Genomic DNA, 13,387 nt, shown 5'->3' with positions numbered 1-13,387 from the left:
ATAAAAATACAGGAAAAACATTTTTTAAAGCATTATACTTTCCTTACCTGATGTCCTTGTGTTAGCCTGCCTGCATGTGGCCTGTGTTAGGTTTTGGGAGCAAGGCATCAAACAAGAAAGTCAGAAAATACAGCACATGGAGATGGAGAATTGGGCAGTGGAGACTACAGTAATAGAGGATGATAGCTTTCATGGACAGATTTGAAACACGCTGCCCTATCCACAAGAGGACGAGGATTTGGCTTCCACGTCAGGTAGACCCTTATCAAGGGTGACTGGACACAGAATACTCAATGACAGAACAGAATGACAACATCATTTTTTCTCCACTCCTTCACTTAATGTTAACATTCAAACCTGTGTTTTTGTTTTTTTTCCCCTTTGTGGTTCCCTCAGTAACTCTTAATCCACATCCTTGTCGTCATCCTTTTATTTGTTTTGAGCTGTACTTGGTATATCACTCAGATACTGTTTCTGAATCTGTTTCAGTTATCGCCAGCAATGTGGCTTTGGCCACTAAGAAAATGCTTCCTAGCCAGACCCCTTAGGGATACAACCATCCAGTGAAGCGAAATGCTACTTATCTTTAGGTCTGTCGCGAATTTCCAGGTTTGTGTGGGGGCTAGTTATAGATATGCTTCCCTTTACATTGGCAAAGCTGCACCACCTATTTTTCCATATTTACTTATTGAAAGAACCCTTATTCTATTGTTGAATGCTCAATGACTTCTATTTCTTCCCTTAATATGGAGTCATATTATGTATCTGTAATGCTGTGCCATTCTGTGTCGCAGAATGTCCAGTCCCCTTCTTCATTTGTTCCTCTTTTGAGAATCAGGTGCTCCCTACTGGCCTGGAAGGTGATACAGGGAAGTGTAAAATATGGAGTTATTGGTTGAGGGGTGGAAGCACCACTCAAACAACAAACACAATCCTTGTCAGGGTGAACTAAAAAAAAGTCCCTAAATTAACCTGTGATTAACCCTCTGGTAGCTTGCCACAAAAGCAGTCAGGCTTAACTTAGAGGCAACGTGTAAATTATTTATGCACCACACAAACAGTAACAATGTGAAAATAGAACATAAAGAAAATGCCAAACCAAGTAAGTTTTAATATATAAGATGATATCAGAATAACAAAACCCCAATTAGTAGAACCAGGGATACTCAATTTTAAGTAAAAAAAGTGCCTAAAAGCAGAAACTGCAGCTTACGGTCATCTCTAGACTGGGGAAAAGTTACAAGTTCAAGCCTAGAGCGATGGAGCATGGGTCGGACACAGGGATCAGGTTAGTCCCACTGAAGACTTACCTTCTCAACTCTGGCATGAAGAGTTCCATTTGCGTTGGTGGAGGCCCAAGAGGGGGACAAGCATAGTGGAGGGTCATTGCTGTAGTGCAAAGGACAGGGCAGTCTTGAATGGTTGTCGCTGTACTGCGAAGATCCAGTTGTGTGTTGCAGTCAGCCGTTGCTGTAGCTTCGAGTTGGCGGTCCTCTCGGGCTGCTATTGCTGTAGGGCATAGTGCAGGTCTAGCATTGCTGGTCACCACAGACAATAGCTGCTGGCACCAAGAGCAGGGTTCACTTGAGTTTTGCATTGCCAATCATTGCAGGCAGCAGGGTCTTGGAGCAAACAGGCATGTTTGCAGTCACAATGATCTCCAACTTCAGGTTTTTTAACATTTCTTGCAGGAAGAGTCTCTATGGATGCCTCTCAAAGGTCGGGGTCCAAGGGACACTTCTTGGGGATCTGGACCCACGCCAGGAGGGGTTAGCAGTAGGGCGAATGTAGGTCCAGTTGCAGGCTCAGCCAGGCCCAGCTGCAGCTGGACAGTTGCAGCGAGGCCTCTGACGGTTGTTGTATCCCCGTAGCTCACACAGGAGGCCACCAACTGATCCTTAGACTCACTGTGGGTAGCCTGGGATGAAGGCAAGCAGATCCAATCTTCCAATCTCAGACAGCAGGGCAGTTATTCAAGCAGCAGAGCAGTCCTCTGCCAGCAGGGCAGTGCTTCTTCTGAATCTGCCACAGTGTTCTGAAAAGTGGCTCTGGAGGTCCAATATCTATACCTGGTGTTGCCTGTGTGTGAGTGGACTCCTGTCCTACCCCCACATCTGGATATGGAAAGCTCTTCCCCTCCCCTGTCAAGGCTCAAAACTAAGTGAGAAGAGGAAGGGCAGGATTGGTGTCAGGTTTCTTCATGTGTGCATTAGGCAAATGCCTTTGAAGTGTACGTGAGACTAGGCACAGCCCCTCTCTTGATTCTGTCAGAATTACCCACCTTGCCCACACCTAAACTCCCTTTTATTACTGTCTGGAGACAATGCACAAACCGAAACAGCATAGCCATTCACAGTCATGTGATACTGGTAGAAGGCACGGCTCGTTGGGACAAGAAAATGCCAACTGTATAAAAGTGGCATTTTCAAAATTGTAACTTAAAATCCGGCTTCATCAATAAAGAGCAGTTTCAATTATAATTACAGCACATCTCTTCCCAATCTAAAGTTGCACCTATTAAATGTGGGAAAGTAACCTAGTGTTAGACAATAGGAGAGAGTGAAAAACGACTTTAGGAGTTTAGGAGCTTTTCACTGTTCGGACATGGAAAGCTTAATTACACATGTTATACTTTTTAAATACAATGGGCTGTGTTCTATGAGCCTTCAAGGACTACCTTAGGGGTGACTTGCGAGTTTTAAAAAGCATTGTTTAAGCCAGGAAAAAGGTTTATTTTGTCAGGACGAAATGGCGGTTTAGCTTCACTGCTGCCTGGAGTGGCAAGCCTGGGACATGTTTTAGAAAACAAATTTAATGGATGGCTGTGAGAAATTGAGTTGTTGGTTGAGTAGGGTGTTAAACCTGCTCAAGCTATAGCCACAGTCTCTGTCAGGGTGAACCAAAAAAGTCACTAAATTAACCTGTGGTTAAAACTCTGGTATCCTGGCATACAATCAGTCAGAAATATGTAAAGTATTTATGCAGCACAGAAACAAAAAGTGAAAACACACCACAAGCTAAATCACAGACCAATTTAGAAAAGCATAGAGTAAATTATGGTAAATAATTTGTCACCAAAATGACAAAAATCCAATCAGTAAAACTGTAGTTATGAATTTTTAAAGGTTAAAGTCAAAATGAGTACTTAAAGGGTCAAAGCACCAACTGCAGACATCTAGTCATGCAAGACCGAATCACAGTCGGGGAATATGGCCGACCGCTATAGAGCCTGGGTTAGACACAAGGAGTAAATTGGGCCCAGTTGGTGCTTACCTTCGAATACAATTTGTTGAAAAATGTTTGAGAAGGTAAAGTTCAGCAGGGCAAAGCTGCAGGCAGTGTCCAAAGAGGAGGTGTAGTCAGGGAGCCGCTATGAAAAGTCGCAGTGAAGGTTTCTACATTTGACATAGTCTCTTTGATGGAAGTCGAAATTCTCCAGTGGGCAAAGCTGCAAGCTGTAATTGACAAGGTCGCCACAAGCCTGGATTCCCCTTCTGCGAAGGACCTGTGAAACAGGATTTGCTGCTGCAGGGAAGAACGTAGTGGGAGCTGCAGCCAAGTAAAGCCAACCAGTGATGCATCTTGGGAGGATCGACAAGCAGGTAGGTAACGTTCTCTTGGGACTGAGAGCACTTTTTAGCCAAGTTTTAGATTTTGCCTATCTAGGCTTCTTTAGCACCACTTCCGAGGGTCCTGGACTGGCACCACGTGGAGGGTAGTACTCCTGCACGATGAGTCCAGCTGAAGGGTCAAGATGGTTGGAGCCTTTTCTGTCCCTCACGCTCCAATCCGGAGGCCAGCCAACTAGCCCTTGCAGTCACTCTGGTAGTCCTGGGTTCAAGAAGTGGAACAGAGCTCAAGCAGCAGGGCAGGCCTCTGAGGGTCCAAGGCAGGCTTCAGGCAGTCAGCACAGCAGTCCTTCCTGGTGCAGTAAAGCAGTCTTCTGAAGTACACAGCAGGCAGTGGCAGAAGGCCGTCCTTTGAGAGTACTTTCACAGAACAGAAAGTGAACTGAAGAGTCTAAGGGTCCTATTTTTATACAGGGTGGTTCCTTTGAAGCACAAAATATTTCTAGAGAATTCTCTTTCCAATGTTTTGAGTTTTCTGCCTCTCCTTCTTTGCTCCAGTCCAGCTGTCTACACAATGCTGTTGTGTGACGTCCCTTGTGTGAATGCCAGGCATAACCTATTCATTTGCAAGTGCAGTTGTGCACAGTTCCAAAGCCATTCCTGCAGTGATGGCCCATCCAGGCACATCTAATCACTCAATTGTGTGGCTGTGTGAGAGGAATAAAGAAAGTCCAACTGCCAACTACACATTGCCACAGTGCCAATTATCTGAAAGTGTCAGTTTCAAAACTGTAACCCAAAATCCAATGTTATCATTAAAGAGAGGTTTAAATTACAATTCCCTAGACACTAAACATGAATTTCCTACCTGCTCCTAATCAAGCATTAGCACTTATTAAATGTAATGAGGCAACGCAACTGTTGGACCTGGCCCTTTCTGCAGGACCACCCCCAAACGTTTGCCTTTACTGTCCACTTTTTTGCTGAAATTGTTTTTTGGCCTTAGTGCTCTGTGCACTTCACCACTGCTAATTAGTGCAAAAGCGCTTGTGTTAATCTCCTTACACATTATTACATGATTTATGACCGATTTGCATATTTAATTTACTTATAAGTGCCTTGTAGAGTGGTATACCAAATCACAGGACCTGTAAATTAAAGGCTGCTAGTGGGAGTGCAGCACTGATTGTGCCACCCACTTAAACAGAATTTTAAAACATGTCCCCAGCCTGCCATTGCAGCCTGAACACAGTTTTAAACTGCCATGTTGACTTTATATTAAAACACCCCCCTTGGCAAGCCATATACTTCCCTTTTAGTAAATGTACGTCATCCTTAAGGTAGGCCCTTGGTTGCCCAGAGGGCAGGGTGCTTTGTACGTAAAACATTGGACAAGTACCTTTAGGTTTCACATGTCCAGGGTATTTGTGAGCTGTGGATGCAGCATACAGTTTTAAAATTTTCAATGTGAGGACCGTCCGTTTTCCTGTTTTCCAGAACTCTGCAGAAATCCAACTGGCAAACTCAAGTACATATTTGGCTTGTGTCTTGTCTAGTCTGTGTGTTAACATCCATGTCTTGTGCATGTTGTGTTTATGGTGCCTGGTAGCAGGACTCCATGTTGTGTATGAATATATGAATGCTATAAGCCAGTGGGATTGATTTTGGACAGGCCCTGGTTTTGACAGATCAGACGATGGAGGTGATGATGTTACTTGCATATCTGAGCTGCAGAGTGTAGCTCCACGCAATGAAGTTTAGAAGGCTAGAGACAAGGTTACCCCTAGAAGTTTGACATAACCTACTTAATAGGAGGTTGCTAATTAGTCCTTCCTGAGTGCTGCTTTTTGGGGATGTTTGGGGGGTAAGTCAGCATATTCAGCTGTTAGAGGAAGAGGTGGATCTAGGCAGGGCCTAGTTGTTTTGTTTTTTGTTGAGTGAGCCATCTAGGATGGCTACCAGGTGCAGAGCGTCAGATTCATAGCGCTCATGTATAGGTTCTCCTGCTTGTAGCCAGAATCATCACTATCTGATTTGAAAGCCATCGTCCCACACATAAATTGTATCATTGTAAAAAGAAAATGAGGTTATGAAAAGAAACCACCCCAAACTAGCTCCTGAACATTATACAGTGGCTGCACATCCCCTGGCTGGAAACTAAATGGGAAACAAACCTTCGCAGTTGGTTCCAGTTCCAAGCTGCTTCGCTAACCAAGGATGAGGAAACTCCACATTACTCAAAGATGAGCGTACTCCACATTGCTCAATGCGAAGCTCTGATCTAGGGTTGGTATCACTGACAGCTGTCTCCAAGGCAAGGGAACCTCGCCTGAACCTGTATTTTGCCAGAGGGGGTGTGGGTCTACCTGAAACTGGAAGCCTTCTTGCCTGCTGAGAGTGGAGAAAAAGAGTGCCTTGTTTCATGGTAGCTCTCTACCCAAGGAGAAGAAGCCCAGCCTCTGAGTCTGGTAAAGAGGCAGCCCAGAATAACTTGTTTGCCCAAGTGGGAGTGCCCAGAGCCCACATGCACAAATTTGGGGGGCTCCCAACCTCCCTCTTCAACGAAAGACAGTTTGTGAACAAAGTCTCACCTGAATGCCTGCTTTTGCAAATACGTATAGGGAGATAGAGAAACTTTTTTATGCCTCTGCCCTCGTCGTACCTGTGGATTGCCTCTTGGCACCTAGACCAGAGGAAGGGGATTTTCCGTTGCAAGTTCTGGAGCCATATGTCCTTTGCTAAGCCACTGTACCCAACAATAACAGAAGCCAAGAAAAGGAGGCGGACGGCCAAGATAAGCACCAATAACCTAGAACGCCACTACTCTCAATAGGGCCTGGGAACTGCCGTAACCAGCCTAACTTGGATAACAATAAGGAAGATACTTAAAAGCTCCTAGCGTCACCTTAGCACCGCCAAAACGTCATTTTTTAATGCTAAGGCGGCGCTAAAGTGTAATTTTCCCCGCAACATATTTACAAAGTGGTGCGATGCATGCATTGCACCTCTTTGTAAATCCTTGCGTCACATTATGCCTGCGCCGAGCAAAATGTATGCAAGGGAGGCGTTCCCCCATTGGGGGGGACAAACAAATGGCGCAAAGAATTCTCAGAGATTTTCTTGCGCCATTTTCTTCAGCACTTTTAACGCCTGCTCAGAGCAGGTGTTAAGAGGGGGTTACCAATGTCTATAATGGGCCCCTGTGTACTCTGCAGGAGTAGCACCAGCATTTTGGTGCTACCCCTGCAGAGTACATCAATAGCTTCAGAACAATTGACGCTATTGCGCCCTACCCTGTTTTAATACAGCACACACATGGTGGTGATAGGGGGGTGCAAGGAAAGTGGCGCTGCACTGTGTGAAGCACCACTTTCCTTAAATCTGCCCAAAGTCTCCAAGCTCCTCAGCTCAGGATTTGTTCACTAAGAGACTTCTCTTGAAATGTCCCGGTGAACCTCTGTCAGAACATGGAATGACCAACGTTTGTGGTAGCAGCAACTCAATACCCGAGCACGTCTTTCGCTCCTTGTCTTCTTTGTGGTGGCGTGAAGGAGGTAAAACGGTTAGAGTTGCTGCATCTCAGGCAATGGACAATGGAAGTTTTAGGCTGAAAAAAACACTAAAGGTGTATGTAGGGTAATACCAAATAATGCCTCACCTGTCTCCATGACACTTTATATACTAGACTGCAAAATGTTCCTTTATTTTTGAGTTGTTTGTAGGCTATGAATATCATAACTCTGTTTTTTCCATTGTTTTGGGTCTAGTGAAGTAATTATATATTATTATTATTTGCTTGGTCGTATTTAGTTAGTTAACAAGAAAGGTTATTGCACCCAAGTCAATATCATTTGACTGAAGGCATAGCAGGTAGACCACTAGAGACATATGTTCTACTCAGATCTCTCAGATCTATTCTGAACTTAAGTGGAACTCATTTCTGGGAGACTATAAACTTCTAAGAAGCAATACTACAAGTTGTATCATTTAATATATTAATCAGTTTATGGATCTAAAGTTAAGTAATAAAAATTGAACAAAGCATTATAGTATGGTGGTTCACACATGTCACTTGACCTCGAATTATCAACATTTGTAGAATTCTAGTGCCTGATGGAGATTGTCATTAACAACAAACGTTGATGGTGGCCACGGGTTAGTACTTGGACTGACCTGGTCATGCGGAAGCCTCCGTATACTGATACTGTGTGGGGCCCAGAATCCTCACTCAGGCCGTAGAGCTCCATCAGTGGAATGTCTAGTCCCATGAAGTAATCCAGGGTCTCCTTTGTGATGGGAGCAGATCCTGTTATACACAAGACACATCGATCAAGGCCCACAGCAGCTTGCATCTTCTTGAGGACCAGATATTTCGCCAGCGAGTAACCCCAGGGCAAAGAAGAAGTACTGTGAAGCAAAAAGGGGCAGGTGAGATGATGCAGAAGCAAAAACGCAGGGAGATATTTAAATTGGAGACAACGTGTGAGAGGCAAAGAAAGTATGTGGGCAATTAAATGAGAACAAGGACAAAGATGAAGCACTGAAAAACGACAGGAGGCTAACAGGTAAGACCTGGGATATGGTGAGGGAAATAATGAAGAAAAATAAATCTTAATTTTATTTGCAGTAGGCAGATATGAAATTTAGAGGCTATTAAGGTGCCTGATCTCAAATAGCAGGGGAATACAAGAGGAGGACTTATTTCAGGAGGAAGAGCAAAGAGAAGAATCAGGATCATGGATGGATGGTTGAGAGGAGAGAAAGAAGCAAAGGTGGAGGATGGGGTATGCAAGACCAGATACTTTTAGAGCTGTCTGTTTGTCTGTCTGCCTTTCTGTCCATTTGTATGTCTGTGTGCCTGTCTACACACATGAATTTCCAATCAATCCACCCATCCATCCATCCAACCAACCTAAAAATCTACCTATCTATCTATCTGTCTATCTATCTATCTACCCATCTATGTATCTAAACATTTATAGAGCATAACGTTCATCAGCAGGTTGGGTGGAAAGGTGACATTTTCTGCACCATTCATATTTTTGGATGGATGCATGGTTTGATAAACATGAAAAGTGAACAATATAGATCTGTCAAAGAAACATGTCCTAGTAATATTGAATCTGACTGTTTCTTCTAAATGACATCTTATTGCAGGATTTAAGAAACATAAGCAGGATTATTCAATAATGAGTATAGTAACTGCACACCTTATATTACCAGTGTGTATGTTACATAAATATAGGGCCACATTTGCAAGGAAATGTCGGAGCGCAGAGCTGCGCCAAATTTGACAGCGCCACGGACCAACATTTCAAAAACGCAGAGATGTGCTGTATTTACAACAATACAGTGCACCCCTGTGTGTTCCCTATCGCTGACACTAAAATTAGCTGCCTACCACCAATGCAGGCACGCTTGCACTGTAGTGCAAGGGTGCCTGCATTGCAGGGAATGATTGTTTGTGTGCAGGTACATGTTCCTTTCTGCACCTAAACAATCCATAATGGAAATTTGTTACTTCTATGTGTGCTGCAGATTGCAGCACATGTAGAAGTAGCAAGTTGTCATTATTTAATGATTGCTTATGTGCAGGAAGAGACACCTTCTGCACCTAAACAATCATTAATAGCATTTTCTCTTTCTATGTCTGCTGCGGAATGCAGCACACATCGGATAAGCAAAAACGAGGAGAAATAAAAGTATTTCTGCACACTGCGCCACTCTAGCGCCACCCCTGGGGTGGTGTTAGTAACTGGCTCTGCCTCAGGTTTACGATTTCTCGTACATCTGGGGCAGTGTCAAAAGCAATGGGTGTTGCATGGAAATGCCCACAGTAACACTCATTGCACGCGCCACTGCTGCAGAAAACTGCATCGGGGGGGCCTATATTTACAGGGCAACTTCAAGTTACAAGAAGTGGCTGAATGCCGGCTTGTAAATATGGAAAAGGGCACAGAGACACTGGAGTGTCTCTAAAAGTGAGGCTCCGGTGGAGCAAGGCCCTTGTAAATGGGGCTCTTAATGTCCTTTGGGAGCGAGTATGGGGAGGGATATCAGATTGCGCTTTGGGAGTGAGTATAGGGAGGGATATCAGATTGTTCTTTGGGAGCGAGTATAGGGAGGGATATCAGATTGCTCTTTGGGAGCGAGTATAGGGAGGGATATCAGATTGCGCTTTGGGAGCGAGTATAGGGAGGGATATCAGATTGCTCTTTGGGAGCGAGTATAGGGAGGGATATCAGATTGCGCTTTGGGAGCGAGTATAGGGAGGGATATCAGATTGCTCTTTGGGAGCGAGTATGGGGAGGGATATCAGATTGCTCTTTGGGAGCGAGGATAGGGAGGAATATCAGCTTGTGGTTTGGGAGCGAGTATAGGGAGGGATATCAGATTGCGCTTTGGGAGCGAGTATAGGGAGGGATATCAGATTGCTCTTTGGGAGCGAGTACAGGGAGGGATATCAGATTGCTCTTTGGGAGCGAGTATAGGGAGTGATATCAGATTGCTCTTTGGGAGCGAGTACAGGGAGGGATATCAGATTGCTCTTTGGGAGCGAGTATAGGGAGGGATATCAGATTGCGCTTTGGGAGCGAGTACAGGGAGGGATATCAGATTGCGCTTTGGGAGCGAATATGGGGAGGGATATCAGATTGCTCTTTGGAAGCGAGTATAGGGAGGGATATCAGATTGCGCTTTGGGAGCGTGTATGGGGAGGGATATCAGATTGCGCTTTGGGAGCGAGTATGGGGAGGGATATCAGATTGCTCTTTGGGAGCGAGTATGGGGAGGGATATCAGATTGCTCTTTGGGAGCGAGTATAGGGAGGGATATCAGATTGTGCTTTGGGAGCGAGTATAGGGAGGGATATCAGATTGCTCTTTGGGAGCGAGTATAGGGAGGGATATCAGATTGCTTTTTGGGAGCGAGTACAGGGAGGGATATCAGATTGCGCTTTGGGAGCGGGTATATGGAGGGATATCAGATTGCTCTTTGGGAGCGAGTATAGGGAGGGATATCAGATTGCTCAATATCGAAAGTCTAGAAAAAACAATCCAATCACAAAATAAATGGGTCTTTCAGTACACCACCACAATTCTAATTTCCTTTTCAGTATTAAAAGACCATCTTATTTGTATCAATTCATCATTTGATTATTGTATCACACAGAATGGTTCATACAAAAACAAAAAACATTCCTTCCTGCCACAACTGTTACAGTGCAGCAAATCCATGTAAAACACAAAACAGTGAATCAAACCTCAAGTAAGCCTACAACCTGAGGGGCCAATTCACAACTGGTAAACTTACAGTCTTGTGTAAGTTCACTCTTTTTTTGGTATTCATAATTTAATAGCAACTTCATAACTGTGTAGATTGCACAGTCGGGGTGGAGAACACTTATAAATAGACAGGCTTGTCCCCAGTGGCGTAACAAAGGACCCCACGGCCCCCATGGTGCAGGGAGGCTGAGCTGCAGAGGGCCCCTCAGCACAGTACATTATGCACAGGCGGCAGTCCACTGACTGGGCCCAGTGGGGAGGGGGCCCTCTCCAGGTACTTTGCAGGAAGGCTCCATTGAGTTTTGTAACTCCAATGCCTATCCCATCTTTTAATGTGCAGAGTTATCCACCCCAACTGCAGAGTCTCCACCGTCGTAAAGCTACTATTTGAAGTTTAGTTTATTTGTGTAAGTTTACTTTAGTGAATCGTGCCCATGGCGTGCAACAGGAACAAGCAAGGCCACAGATACTATTGTGGGGCAAGAAGATCCCCTTGGATCCCAACATGTGCTCTTTTCCTCCTTCTAGATCCTTGAACAGGAGAGAATACTTCCCACCTGTTCACTGCAGATTTAACCCAAATCAGTCACCCATTCCTCACCAGGGATTCCCCCTCTAGAGAAGGTTCCCTGGTCCAGAAAACTGAGAGACTTATTAATGAGAGGCTTGAGCCTCAGTTGTATCACTTTTTGTGAAGCAACAGTGGTGCAGACCACAAAATCATATCTATGAGGCCACGCAAAGACACTTAGGGTAAAGCTAGGGATTAAAAGTCGCTGCGTTGTCTTACTTTGCGCCAGGGAGGTGTTCTGTGGAGTTTCCCACACAACACCCATGGCCTTTGATGCATCCACAGATTCACAGGAGCCTGTAAACCTGGGGATGCACCAAAATCTTACACCTCCTCGGGCAGGCATAACAAGGAGAAATATATTCATATCTCCTAGTTTGTTTACTCTTTCTATGTGTGCTGCATTCTGCAGTAACGTAATGAAAGAAGAGGGACAGGGAGAAATGATACGGTCCAGTGTACACTTTCCCAAAATAATGCACATTATTAACAAAAAATACACTGTTCCAAAATGCAGAGTGATTTCAAAGTTACAACCCCCTGGGGAAAACAACAACCTATTCACCTCAGAATCCACTTCTCACACACTTATTCACTCAAATGATCAATCTTAATAAAGGAATACAAAAAAAATATATAATGTTTAATAAATATTCCCATTCACAATAACAACATTAAAAATCCACCACACCCCACAAAGAACCTTTGTTCAAAAGTATAGGAGACAAAACACAATACACCCTCCTGGTCTATCGTTTCTAGCTGTCCCAGTCTAGGTATCCAATGGGCAATAGATTTGTGCACCCAATTTCTCATCTATTCTAGGCCAGTTCCGATAGGTCCAGCAATCCAACTTGCGGCAACACGTTTCAGTGATCTTATACACTTCTTTCACCACCGTCCTCAAGACGATTTCATATGCTCCCAATACTTATTTCATTTCTGCATCCATATGAATCAAACAAGCCTCGAGATTCACTGACAATCATCGGATTATGTCCTCATCCACGTCTCACTTCTCTATCCTCCAAAGGTAGATCACTTCATGTATTCCATCATTTCGGCAAGTTCATAAAGATATTTAAAATTATTTTTGGTTACTATGCAGTTGATTTGGCTCTTAGTCTCAAATCTGCCTGACAGAGCTATCTTCCGTTCCCGTTCTTCCTTTAGTCCAGGATTCAACCTCCTGGTATTCACAAAGATGTTAAACCGAAAGATCAATCTTGTGACCAGATAAGCCCCCATGAATAGAATCAAAACTAAAAATGGGGCCACAAAGTTCATGGATAGAAAAAACGAATAATGGCGGACCTGATCATCATGAGTAAGTAAAAATCCAGGGTTCGAAATATGGTCGTCAACTATCAAGTCAAAAATTCCGACCATGGAATGTCATCATTTAAACCTACTATGTGGATCCATAATTTAAAAATCCAATGCTGTTCTTTCTCAAAAGGTCTGAGGGTAGTGTTGTATGTCTCTCTTATGGTTTCAAGTATTCTGCAGCACACATAGAAAGAGGAAAAGGCCTCCAGAGATTGCTTTGTGTAGGAAGTTGCAGGAGCAGTTCTCTTGGACAAAAGCAATCCTGATTCCTCTGCGTCTATCCACATAAAAGATAGTGTTGCCAGTGGTCTCTACAATGACTTTTTAAAACGATTTTGTAACATCCGGGCCCCCTACTTCTTAGACACCTACATATGCAAAACACACCAGACAGTCTCAGCTGGGAACCAGCAAGCAGTCCCCACTAGAATGGAGCAATAGCCCCCATAGTTACAGAATTATGTAGTCAGACATTGAGTGCATCATTCAATATGCCACAATGCACATTACAACCATTATAGCTGTGTTTGTATGTTCCTCCTCCCCTGATGATTACCAAGGACATCACAATTCTGTCAGTCCCTTTTCTCACTCTCTGACATGCATCAAAAAAACTGCACACCATGAGCATCCCA

General features: G+C 44.1%; 1 protein-coding gene across 1 annotated transcript in view; it reads right to left on the bottom strand.

The window, feature by feature from the left end:
- The window catches only part of LOC138251794 (long-chain-fatty-acid--CoA ligase ACSBG2-like), a 244,117-nt gene that overhangs the window by 34,469 nt on the left and 196,261 nt on the right, over positions 1-13,387 (bottom strand). Inside the window, exon 9 of the mRNA XM_069205679.1 lies at positions 7,743-7,976. Coding sequence (XP_069061780.1) covers positions 7,743-7,976 — 234 coding nt within the window. The remainder of the gene's footprint in view (positions 1-7,742; positions 7,977-13,387) is intronic.

Source organism: Pleurodeles waltl, chromosome 1_2 (genome assembly GCF_031143425.1).
Source record: "Pleurodeles waltl isolate 20211129_DDA chromosome 1_2, aPleWal1.hap1.20221129, whole genome shotgun sequence".
Classification (NCBI taxonomy): Eukaryota; Metazoa; Chordata; class Amphibia; order Caudata; family Salamandridae; genus Pleurodeles; species Pleurodeles waltl.
This window is presented reverse-complemented; position numbering and strand designations above follow the sequence as displayed.